General features: G+C 31.1%; 1 protein-coding gene across 4 annotated transcripts in view; it reads right to left on the reverse strand.

Annotated features, from left to right (window-relative positions):
• Positions 1-1,228: 1,228 nt before the first annotated feature.
• LOC129954135 (adiponectin receptor protein) overlaps positions 1,229-13,337 on the reverse strand; it is a 36,117-nt gene continuing 24,008 nt past the window's right edge. For 3 of the 4 annotated variants that reach the window (XM_056067835.1, XM_056067836.1, XM_056067837.1), the window contains one exon: positions 10,698-11,642. In XM_056067835.1, the coding sequence (XP_055923810.1) occupies positions 11,508-11,642 (135 nt within the window). In that variant the 3' untranslated portion in view covers positions 10,698-11,507. Of the gene's footprint in view, positions 2,224-10,697; positions 11,643-13,337 lie in introns of those variants that run through there. The other variant, XR_008782641.1, reaches the window with a different exon arrangement.

Below are 13,337 nucleotides of genomic sequence, written 5' to 3' on the forward strand. Positions count from 1 at the left end.
TTTTAATCAAATTATTTTCTACATTTTATCATTATTTAAATGTTCATATATTTCCACTCTGAAAATTGTGGCTAAAATTAAACACACAAATAAAAAGGTTTAAACCTAAGAAAAGTTTTTATTAATTTATATAAAATAATATTAATGATGTATTCTAAATAACTAACGGCAGGAAAACTGTTTGTTGTAAGAATAATTTAAATTATATTTTCAAACCCAAAAGCCAAACAATGAAAATTTAAAGAATTAACTTTTAGATACCAAATAAAAGGTGTTTTCTTAAGGGCTCTTGAAATTTATTTATTTTATAAGTATTTTTGCAGAATGACGATGGAGAATGCACGCTGCTCTATCAAGGTCGGAAAAGATGACACCGATGCTTTTGATGTCAAAAAAGGATTTAAATCGATGTACTGCCATGCTACTTCTTTAACAGCGTTCTGGAAAAAAATTGTGCAGGACCCAACCATCTACACTGAAGGCACAATCTTCCAAGGGTCCATCCAATAGAATTGTAGATGAGATTGGTTCAGTGATCAATAAGGGCAAGACCATCGAGAAATTGAAGACATTAAACAACAACGTCACCATAGACAGCTATAACTTTGTGGTAGGTAAGGACTTTGTCTGCCCAAACGCCGCTAATAATTCAGACAACGACACCAGCGCTGAAATCAATGCTGAGAATAACTCTTGCTAATTGTTGCTTCTTTGGACTATGAAGGCAATTTAGTAGTTAAGTCCTCTTACGAGCATCTTAAGTTATCATCTATAAGACACTCATAATACCGATGAGGCTTGGTTTTTGTCAAAGAAAGATAAGAACGACACAGGATGCTTTAAGAGAAAAATTCTTCGGGTAATTTTTGATCATTGTATTGTTTTAACGTAAAATGATTTAAGATGAATTGCCAAAACTAGGTTTTGATTGAAACTTTTTAAATAACTTTAAAAACACCCTTTTTAAGTTGATTGCACTTATATAGTACAGTAGTAGTAAAGTATTTATGAACAAACATTTTAAAAATTCATAATTTAATTCCATTAAATCAATTCATATAAGAAAGTCTAAAAAGGTTTCCAATCATTAGTAACCGGTCTGGTATTCCTTCTTAGGCTTGGCGGATTCAGTTCAAGTAGATACAAAAAAAGTTATTGTGCCAAAAATATCGGTAATTAATTTTTACACCGAATGTCCTAGTTTTTAGTTTTTAGTTTAACGTTTAACGAGATAAAGTTGTTGTTGCTTTAAAAATATATTTTATGTATATTATAACGTTATTTTTTTCTATTAAAACTGACTTTATAGAGGAAAGTCATATGGTTGTATGTGATTAAGCTGGCCCGATAAAATTTCATTTAGCCAACTTAATATTAGTACAAATTTGATAAAGACAATTTTAGAAAAGTTAACTTCTATCTTTTTTTGGTTTGGAGTATACAGTTTCTTATTAGTTATAATTTTTCTGAACATTTAACATTATTTTTATTTCAATAAATACTTAATTGTTGTGTTTTATCTCTCATTATTAATTATGAAACGTTAAAGTTTGTTTGTCTGTAAAAAATATGCGAGTCTTAAAAAATATTATGTATCTATTATCAATCTTATTTAAAAATCGTGTGTTATTGCTACCAGAAATCTGCTTATGTCTTTATTTATAAATTCTTTTAATAATCATAATACAAACTTTTCGATCACATGCAATAATAATTATTATTCGTTTTGGATATGGTATAAATTGTTTTATTAGTTTATTTAAAATCATGCTGTGTTGTATAATTTTTGTCTTAAGAAAATATTTTATAAAAAATAATGCAATAATCATAAATAAATCCGAATGCTTTTCGTTTTATGGTAAAACAAAAACATTAAACTTTAAAAACCACATAATATATTTTTTTCTTCAAAAATGTAACCATCATTTTAATTTGCTTGATTTTTTTCTTTATGCAAAATATTAATTTATCTGATTGACTAATGCTATTATTTTTAATATTTTGTTTGTTTAAATCAGCAACATTTAAATGCTTATTTTTATCTACGTCAATTGCATCGAATTTTTAGTTTGTTATTAATTCTTTTTTTTTCTTTTGTTAAGTTAAACCTAATATAGGAAACTTGAAAACTTTTTGGGAATTAGATTTAGATTTGTTTTCCATCACAGTTGAGTGAAGTTTGATTAAATATTTAATTTAATTTTTCTTAAAGGATCAACGGACCTGGAAGATAAAATTTTAATTCAATAGTGATTGATAAATTGTTATAAAATGTATGAAATATAATTGGTAAAAAGATTACATAGGAAATAATATGTAAATTATGAGCCTTAAACACAAAAATTAAAAGAAAGAACAGAAAGAAATAAAATGTGTTACCACTATTAATAAGAGTTCCACTTTTTTATAGTTCCTATTTGTTGACTCTTCATAAATTAATTAAGTAAACACTTTTGAAACAATACTTTCCAAAATACTATTTCAATCCGTTTTCATTGAAACTCAGCTTTAAACATTTTCATTACAAAAAAACTATCATTCTAAAAAATGTAACAATCACAGGTTGAACCTTTTTTAGCCATATTATGAGTTTAACTTAAACAGATTTAATATCATTGATCGACAACTCCCTTAAATCACGTCGTTGGAAAATAAATTCTATTCTGGTCTGAAATGTTGTTCGAAAGTTGTATTCAAATGAAATTTCGTTTGTATTTTACCAAATTGAATCGGTAAAACTTATTAAAAGCCAAATAAGTAAACTTTCGAGAAGAAATTAAAATCTTCTTCATTGAATTTACAGTAAGCGTTTTGTTAGGATTCCACTCAATTTGGAATTTTTTTTAACACCTCCAAAGCATACGGAACTAGCGATCTTAAACAATTTTCTATTTTATCAATAATAGAGGAATAGTATGTCGCCCATAAAAAGGAAGCGTATTCATAAATTTGCCTTACAAAAGAAACATGCAGTATTTTAATAACATATGAATCACGGAACCGAGAAAATCTTTCGACGAAACTAAGTGTTTTGATAAATTTTTGTATTGAAATTCATTCAGATCTTGAAGTTATTTAAAATCCTTAATAGAGTTAATAATTCGAAAAATCTTAACATCATCAGAATCATTGATAATTATAATCAACAGAAATGGGCCCAGGTGACTCCCTTGAAGTACACTAGAATTGACTTTAAATTGACGTAAAGGGATACATGAGAAGCATGACGCTATAATACATATTTTTCAGATATAACGAAATCCACATAATGAAACTGTCGGTAAGTCCAGTTTTACTTAATTTATTAAGAAGAATTTCATGACTCAATTTGTCAAATACCTTGTTAAATTCTGTAAAGAAGTAATCTTCTTGAGAGTGTTTTTAGTATGCATCAAAACTTAAAGTATAAATTCGTAATAAATATGTAATTGTAGATTTTTGTTCACAAAACCGTGTTGATTTTCAAACCTAACAGAAGAAGAACAATTAAAGAAAGTAATGTCACAGACTAGGAATTCAAACAATTTAGAAGAGCAGACGATTTCGCTATCGGACAATAAATTGTAACTAAATTTTTAGAACAACTTTGGACTGGTTTTAAGTATGAATGTTTCCAAAGATCTGGTAACATAGACCATTTCAGAGACTCGTTGAAAAGAAGACACAATGGATAGGAAAAATAAGACACACATTTTTCAACACAAATTATGGAATTCCCTCAGAACCAGGACTGAAACATTCATTTAGCTCTAAAATATTGTCACGTATAGAGGCCTCAGAAATTTAAAAATTGATTGATGTAAGATGACTGCATTTTTGTGTGTTAGAAGAAATAAGAGAAGAGCTGCTTCGGGAATAAAAATCGTCAAAGGCAATCTTAAAATAATCTGCGAATATGTTCGAAATTAATTAAGTTGAACTTCAACTAAGCCTTTTCTATAATTTTTTTTAAGTTTTTAAATGCAAATAAAACCATGGCGGTGTTGCGAAATAAATCCTAAAGCCACAAAAAGCAGTTGCTTTGTTGAAAACTTTAGTCCAGTTAATGAAAGCAAACTCGCCAAAGGATTTTGTTGCCAAGCTATATCTAATACAAAGTGGCCAAAAATATGACAAAAGAACTTATTAGCATAAGTCCTCTAGAATAAACTTCAGAAAAGAGGAGAGTATGGATCGATCTCGAAAGCAAAATTAAAAAAAATAAACAGAAAACAAACTAGAAATACTATCTCCTTGTGGTGGTCTCAGCCAACAGGCTTCATAACTTCAATGATTTTAGCAACTAAGCCATTCCTTTTTCTCAAAAGTTCCGTCATTCAAAAATTGGAGCTATGATTTTAATATCGTATCGATTCACTTTCCCAATATTAATCTTTATTCAATTGATAAATTCTATCACCGGTCAAAGTTGGTCTGCACAAACGATAAATAGCTACTTGTTTATAAAAGGTATTTTAATTTTCGCCTTGATTAGAGCCTGCATAAAAAATACCTTTTAAGAAACAAAGCATTGTTTTTTTTTTTAAATATAGATTCAAGCAAAATAAAATAGTCTCTTTTAAAGGTTATAAACTGCGTATAACTATTTAATCGTTTAAAGATGCTTTCGTAATTTATAATCAAAATATGCGAATACTTAATTTTGGTATTTGTGACTTATACCCTATTAACAACCGGAACTTAGTGACTGTAACCCTATAATCTAACTTGATTCCCTCGTATAATATACTTTAGAAATATTTGTTCACGCTATAAAGAATTTTTGTTTAGCTGCATGATAACTTTCGATGGTTCCTATCTACATATTGTTTTTAAAGTTGATATTGTTGAACAATTTAGTAAATAATTGTATTTCATTAACATTGTTACAATTTACAATTTGACAATAATTTATAAAAGTTGCCTGTTAGGGTTAAAAAGTCTTACTAAGTGAAAAAATTGTGACCTTAAGATTAAAAAAATTATTCATTCATTATTTATGTAGCATAGACTATTTAAGAAATCGAGGAACTTAGATCTGTTCAACTGATGCCTTGCGCAGAATTGCTTCCTGTACCCCCTGAAATGTATTCAATTTGAAACTGCAACTGCTGTGCGTTGCTTAAGCACGTTTCTGTTAAGTTAGGTTCGCCAACGCATCATGAATCATTTAACTACAGCAAGTCGCTTACAAAATCTGGAACTTCTTGAAATATAGAGCACTTCGTCCATTTAACAGTGCTTAGTGGTTTCTTTTCTAGAAGGAAGAAGGCAGAAAGCAAGACCGACGAGTGGAACTTAAGCACCATCTGCCCGATCCATACAAAAGGTGACCGCCTTCACTGCGCCTACTACAGAGGCATTAGTCTTTTAAACATCGCGTACAAGATCTTGTCCAGCGTATTAAGTGAATGCCTGAAGCCATTTAATGACGAACTAATTGGCCCCGACCAGTTTGGCTTCAGGCCTGGAAAATCTACCATCGACCAAATTTACACTCTTCGCCAAATACTGGAAAAGACCCAAGTACATAACATCGAAACATACCATCTTTTCATCGATTTAAAGCAGCTTATGAGTTATGACAGTGTAGACAAGAACGGACTATAACGTGCCATGTTGAGTTTTGGTATCCCTACCAAACTGATACGACTTATCAGGATGGCGCTGGAAAATGCTCGTTGCTGCGTCAAATTTGGAAGAGACTCGACCGAAACCTTCTTAACCACTAGAGGACTTCGACAAGGCGATGCACTGTCTTGTAGCTGCTTCAATATTGTACTTGAAAGAGTGGTGCGCAACACCAACGCCAATACAAGTGTCACCATCTTTCAAAAACCCACACAATATATTGGATATGCAGATGACATCGACATTATGGGAAGAACCAAACGACCGGTGACGGGTGCTTTCTCTAATGTCGAGTCAGAGGCTAAGAAAATGGGTCTTGACATTAACAAGGACAAAACGAAGTATTTCAAATCAAATCAAATGGGGTGGCGCAACAGTCCGCTGTGAACCAGGGCCTAGTGACTTACAACTCTCAACCATTCCTGTGTGCGAGTACTGTTGTCAGGAATGGAAGGGACCTACAATTTTAGGCCGAATCCGAACGGCTAGTTTGAAAAAGCACTTTTTCATGACAAGAATTACTCTTGAAGGATTTGTCAATTCCTCGCAAGAGGCAGTACCCGCGAAAATTATTTATTTATTTTTTTAAATATAGGTTGCACAGGCAGGGATTGAACCCAAGACCCCTTGCATGACAGTCCAACGCACTAACCATCATGCTACGGGTACTACACGAAGTATTTACTGTCTTCAAATAGAGTCGATTCACACCGTAGACTTGGTCAAAATGTGACAATTGACAAGTACAACTTCAAGGTGGTAAACGAATTTGTTTATCTGGGCACTGCTGTTAATTCTGCTAATGACATCAGCGCGGAGATGTTCGCCCTATCGCGAAGTACCAAAAAGCCACTGTACAAAAACTTAATCATCTTGCTGTATGGTGTAGAAGCATGGACCCTCTTCCAGGCGGATGAAGTATCTCTTGGTATCTTCGAGAGGAAGGTTCTGCGTACGATCTATGATCCGGTTTGTGTGGACAGGCAAAGTAACATCTGGCGGAGAAGATTTAATCAAGAACTATACGAGCTGTACAGCGACTTGCCACTGGTCAAAAAACTGTGTGTACAACGTTTAAGATGGCTAGGGCATGTCGACCGAATGAACATCGAAGCTCCAGCCCGTAAGATATTCAACGACGCACGTCAGCTTGGCATTCGAAACTGGAAACAGCAAGCTAGAGATCGAGTAAACTGTCGAAAGTTATTACTTAAGGGCATGTCGCATGCAAAAAAATTGATTGGTGCTTTGCGCTTAGCTTTGTAGCGTTCACATTTTTTTAAATATTTAAACGAAATAAACGGGTTTTGATTGAAAATATATTGGGCTAAATATGTATAAAGGAATAAAAAATTAAAAAAAATTGTTTGTTCCTTAACAGCACTAGAATCACTAAAAAATCATTAAATTCAGGTAGTTACTTGGGAAAATCAATGGGGCAGTGTGTAAAATATAATTTTTTATTTTTTTTATATTTTTTTCCAAAAAACAATAAATTTTTATAAATAGCATCGATTTCCTTTTTTTTTAAATTTATTTATTTATTCCACGAAAAATTGTAGAAAACTATGAAAAATAGAGCAAATTTCCATTGTGGCATAGGTGCAAAATTTGATAAAACTTCCAAAGTATAACAGCTAGCTAAGTCAATTTAACTTTTTTTCAAATTCTAAATATATGTTCAGATATTTGCTTTAAAATTTTTTTTTTAAAAATAGTTATAGTAACGTTTTTAGACAAAATATCCAAAATGCATTCTTTTTTTTCCAATATTTTTTGCGAATTCATGGGGCGAGCTGATTTTTTTTTTTTTAATTTTAATTTTTTTTTAAAAAAAAAAGGACCATATATATTACTCTTACTATCGATTTTGAAAAAAAAAAATATTTGTTGCAACATAATTAAAAATGCATTTCCATATAACAACATTTGTGGTGCAATTGTGAGTGATTGGGAGCTTATATAATTGCAAAATATTTTTTTTATTTTTTTTTGGCATTTTGTTTATTCTATTTAAAAAAGTAAAAAGTTCTTGCGTCTACTGTTTATTTAATTTAATTTTTATAAAAGAGGTCTATTTTTCATTTTTTAACAACAAATTTCTTTGTAAACGCACACAATGAAGTTCTCAGTTCCCAAGAATGCCGCTGCATCTCAGCGCTCAAAAAGAGAATTCTTTGCAAAAGAATTTCGCCCGCCCATCCTCTCTCAGATTTTTTTTTTGTTGTTGGTCTCATGGCTCATTTAGTTTTTGTATTCTTTGTTTTGCTTGCGGTATACAATAATAGAAAATACAACAAAAAAAAAAGACTTTTCTTAGAAATATTTTTTTATTTCTAGTGATGTATGATGTAAGGTCATGGACTCGTGATTTGGGTGTTACGTAGTCAATCGTATACGCAGAATTTGATTTTTGGTTCATCTTTCGGCAAGTTTTGTGGTTGCACATTGTAGTGTAGGTATAAAAAAGGGTAAAGAGGTATTGTACGTATCGTGAATTCGCTGTCATATATTTTGTTTTCTTGATTTTTTTTGCGTACTATCACTCCCGGGTATTGCATTTTTTTAACTTCCCATAGGAAGTTATTATAATGGGTCCGATTTGTCAAATTGAAAATTTTGACATTTCTCGACGTTTCAAGGTCCCTAGAGTCGAAATAAGAGATTTTTAGAAATATGTCTGTGCGTGCGTGTGTACGACGTGTATGCGACCCACACTGATAACTTCCCATCCCGTCTGTCGATTTGTCTTGGTTAAAAGTTTGTCTATCAATTTTTAGCAAATTTGCGTTTTATTTTTTGTAGATTTTATTTTTTATGAAAAAACGGATTGTTGGATTTTTATATAAAAATCACTAAATATCGAAAACAATATTTTCTGTGAAATAAAAAAAGGTTTGAAGCCAATATTTTTAATTTTTGAAAAGCTATTTGAGTCGAAAGTAAATGTTTACCAAGTTTTAGTATAGTTTTTTTTTAGAGTTTTATTTTTTGTAAAAAAACTGTCAATGAGATTTTCTTCAAATTTCCATCAAATGTTGAAAACAATATTTCATATAAGATAAAATTAGTAGCCAGTATTTCAAATTTTTGAAAAGATATTTTAGGTGAAAATCAATTTTTACCAACTTTTGTTAAATTTTTTTTTAGGTTTTTAATTTTTTGTACAAAAACTATCAATTTGATTATGTTCAAAATTTTACTGAATATTGAAAACAATATTTTTTATAAGATAAAATAAGTTTGAAGTCTAACTTTCAAGTTTTTGAAAAGAGTTTTGAATCGATATTCAATTTTGACCAACTTTTGTTAATTTTGTTTCGGTTTTTAATTTTTTGTAAACAAATTGTCAATTCGATTTTGTTCCAAATTTTATTAAATGTTGACAACAATATTTTTTGAAAGATAAAAGTAAATTAAAGCCAATATCTCAAAGATATTTGAGTCGAAAATCAATTTTTACCAACTTTTATTCATATTTTTTAGGTTTTTATTTTTTATAAAAAAAACTGTCAATTCGATTTTTCTCAAAATTTTATCAGGTGTCAAAAACATTATTCTTCGTTGCACAAAATTATTTTAGAGATGAAATCATATTTCAGTCGTAAAATTTTGGAGGTAACAAATTTATTTTTTCAGTTTTATTGATTTATAAAAAAAACTGTTATATTGATTTTTGTCAAAAAATATACTTCTTTGATATCACGTTACAATATAATATATAAAATTTAATTCAAGTCTCTTGCGTTTTTGGTTTGTAAGATATTTAGGGTTAACCATCATTTTCACCTTTTTTTCAAACTGCTATGGTAAAAAAACCACCTACGCAATTTTCTTGAGAGCCCTTTCTGCATCTTTCTGCCTTATTATCTGTATAACAAAATTTATTTGAAGTCGATATCTCTTCTGGTTCTTGAGCTATGGACGACGAAAAAAACGTCGCGAAAGTACGGACGTACGAACGTACGTACACACGCACGCACAGACATCTTTCTAAAAATCTTTTATTTCGACTCTAGGGACCTTGAAATGTCGAGAAATGTCAAAATTTTCAATTTGACAAATCGGACCCATTACAATAACTTCCAATGGGAAGTTAAAAAATATTAAAATAAAATAGGTATTTTCAATAATTAGAAAATGTCGACCAAAAAAAGAAATTCAAGAAAAAAACATCTCCTTCGATAGCAAAATACCCACTTGCTTTAAAAAAATCGAACCATATGCAAAAGACAACAACAAATCTACCTAACTAGCCATACAAAAAAAAACCGGTTTATCATGCAACGTTGTTCTATTTCTTATTTCTTTGATTGGCTGCTTGTGCGGAAATATATCCCTCGCTCTGAGAGACAAAAAAGATCAAGAGGCAAATATAGAGTAATTGGAAATTCAAATTTTGAATTTGATACTGAAGAGAGTAACGATCTTTCACTAATACATTCAAATACATTTACATGAGTTCTGAGTTCGCTTCTGCGGGAGACATACCCTTAAGGCCCAGGCGCACAATGCGCTATAGCGCCAACTTAAGTAAAGTAAGTAAGGATATAGAACAAAAATATATCCTCAAGAAATTAACGAATCACCATTACATCCATTCAAAATTAACAGACAGCATCATCTGTCCTCATTTTTTTCGAATGAAAAAAGATGTGAATGCTTGGACCGTCCGTGGCACTATGTTACTCGTAGCTGTGTCATATATTTGAAATTATATATTTTTTTTAAATAAATGCCACGAAATTATCTACCACATTTTAATAATAAACTATTTTTTCCAACAATAAACCTTATGCTATTATTTAAAGTTCTTTAGTTCTTTCACTAAATATTCCTAAGAATGTTATTATTTACTACGTGGAAAAGAAAACCTAGAGTTGTAATTCACTAGGCTTTTGATATTCTTCTAGGCACTAGTTCTCTATGAACTGTTGCGTCATCTAATTTATATATTTATTGTATATGTTCGTCTGATTCTAAGAGTCATTTTATTTAAAACTATCGCTTTTGCTCATTAATGAATAATTGGTATTCAAATAAAAATATTTTGTGTTGTAAAAAAGCAAATAAAAAAACAACTAAGATTCAAAATAGTTCATTAATATTTTTATTATTGAAAATAAATTACATATAAACCAATTTTGATTCATATTTCAAATATTTTACAAAAAAAATAAAATAATTATAAAATTAAACATGAATATATTATTCAAAATGTGTATATCTTTCAAAATAAAATAATATTTTAACTTATTTTTTATACTTTAGATTTTTTAAATGGACATTCAATTAACTTTGCAGGAAAAAAACAAACAAAATAATTATAAAGTCACCCAAATCAATTATAGAAATATGTACTTAATAAAAATATAAAGTTATTGTTAAATTAAAGCTGTGTTCAAATAAAGATTTTCATTTATAAAAAATTTTCTATTGAACATTTTTATTTTATCTGAAATAATACTTACAAATGTTTTTGTTTTGCTTTTGTTTTTCTTTACTTTCGAAGAATACAACTTATACACTATTTTGTGAGAGAATGCAAAATGGACACATAATGATGATGCTCCCGCCAGCGCAGAATTAGGATTACTTATGAAGAATTTGGAAGCTGGAAAGGTTTTTTTTTAACATTTTACATTCTTTAACTAGCTGTGTGCGCACATAGAGTTGCATCGAGACCATTTTTTGTTTTTTTGTATTATTATTTAAGAGTCGTGTTAAAGTGCAGTGATTTGTATTGTTTGTCATGATGGAAATGATTCTTTGTGGTTTTGTATTTATTTTTGTTTCTTTAGCTTATTTTAATTCGTTACATTTGGAATTATGTATTTCTCTTTTATTATTTCTGTTTTAAGGATTTTTATATTTCGTTTTTATTATGTAAATTTTATCTAGAAAGATATTGGCTCATGCGGAACAGTGCATTCGCCAACAGTAACCCGATACATTGCCATCTCTGTGATTCCATGATAGTGAACAAATGCTGCAGCGATAACCAAAATGTGGAACAATTGATGCGATTGGAACTGAAATTGAAAAAAAAGAAAGAACAAAAAATTAAAAAAGGTCATGAAACACTTCGAACAAAAGAACAAAATGCTGGCGATAAAATAGTAATTTCAAAAATTATGCATCTCTAGTTTTGATTTGTATCTTTGTCAACATTAGTGAAGAATTTAGGAAGACAGAAGAGTAATGGTAAAAACTGTGACGTGCACTTTTCAAAAGAGAAATAATCTAACGTCCAAAGCCACTTTTCGACCGATCTTAACATATGATCTTACTACTTAAGAAGCCTAAGACCTTCAGAAGGATTTTAAAGGTATTTTTTCCAGACCCAGAAAAAGATTTAGAGAAGAAACACATACTGAGGAGAGAAATAATAAATTAAATTACACAGATCTGAAGTAAGAAGATTCTTATAGAGTCAGATAATAGGTTGCTGCAGTAATTAAGTCATTCACATCATACTAAGAATTACTTTTATCTGAAGAAAAACTAAAGAAAAAATGATATAAATATAAGCAGGCGACTCGTAAGCAAACCAAACATCCTGAGCCGGGTGTATACTTTGCGATAGTAATCAATTTTTATATTTATATTATATTTATGGCAAACTTGATCCCATTGTGGTACTTTAAAACTTAGAGATTTGCCTAAAGATAGAATGATGATATTGAAACTCATGGGTTTTATGGAAGGATAAGATTTGACACTTCTTAGATCGAAATATAGCTTGATATGCGCGCACACACCAACAGAAGAGAAGAATGACAACACAAACGATATCTTCTTCTCTTAGACAAAACATATGAGCAGTGTCCTAGCTACGATATTAAAACTGTCCTGGGCGATTTCAATGTCAAGCTAGTAAGGGAAGACATCTTTGGTGGAATAATCGGGAAAAACAGATTGCCGACGGCACTTCCGACATAGATTTTGGTGCGGGGCGAAACGTCAAAGTAGCTAGTACGCGTTTTCCATACCTCAACATTCACAAAGGAACTTGGAGTTTTCCAGATCAATCTACCGTCAACCAGATTGACCATACGCCAGATACGCTTCCACCATCATGGATGTCGGAACTTTCCGGTGCTACCTCGTTGTAGCCAAGGTAGCACTTCGGGTTTCCAGACATAAGGCAAAACATGGAGATGCTGGGAGAAGGTACAATGTCGAACGGCTACAATCGCAAGAGATCGCCAAACCCTTTTCCGACCGAGTTACAAGTAACCTCTCTCGAAGTTCTCTGCCTCAACACAATGTATCGAAACCAGTGGCAACATTGCAATCAAAGAAGCCGCCTCTGATGTGCTGGGTTTCAAGAAACCACCAACAAGTAGCCTATGGTTTGATGAGGAATTTCGGCAGGCAAAAGCAGCCAAACAACAGGCACGCAAACCGGCCGGCGCTGCATAATTTGACGAGTGCTGCTCATGAGCTCTATGAGCAGAAGAGTGAGACGAACACCGACTTCGCAGAAGGAACAAGAAAGGGCATGAGAATCGTGCGGTCGAAGATGTTGAGAGGTTCAAAAACAGGAATGAAGTTCGAACGTTTTATGAACAGGTGAAACGAAATTCACAGGTACATAAACCTAGAACTGTGGAAACATCATAGTAGCAATCAATGCTGAGTATATAGAAGGATCACTTCTTTTGACTGTATAACGGCGACGACAAACCGAATCCCGCTGTCCAGCAGGATGATCCATTCAACAT

This window comes from Eupeodes corollae, chromosome 1 (genome assembly GCF_945859685.1).
Source record: "Eupeodes corollae chromosome 1, idEupCoro1.1, whole genome shotgun sequence".
Taxonomy (NCBI): Eukaryota; Metazoa; Arthropoda; class Insecta; order Diptera; family Syrphidae; genus Eupeodes; species Eupeodes corollae.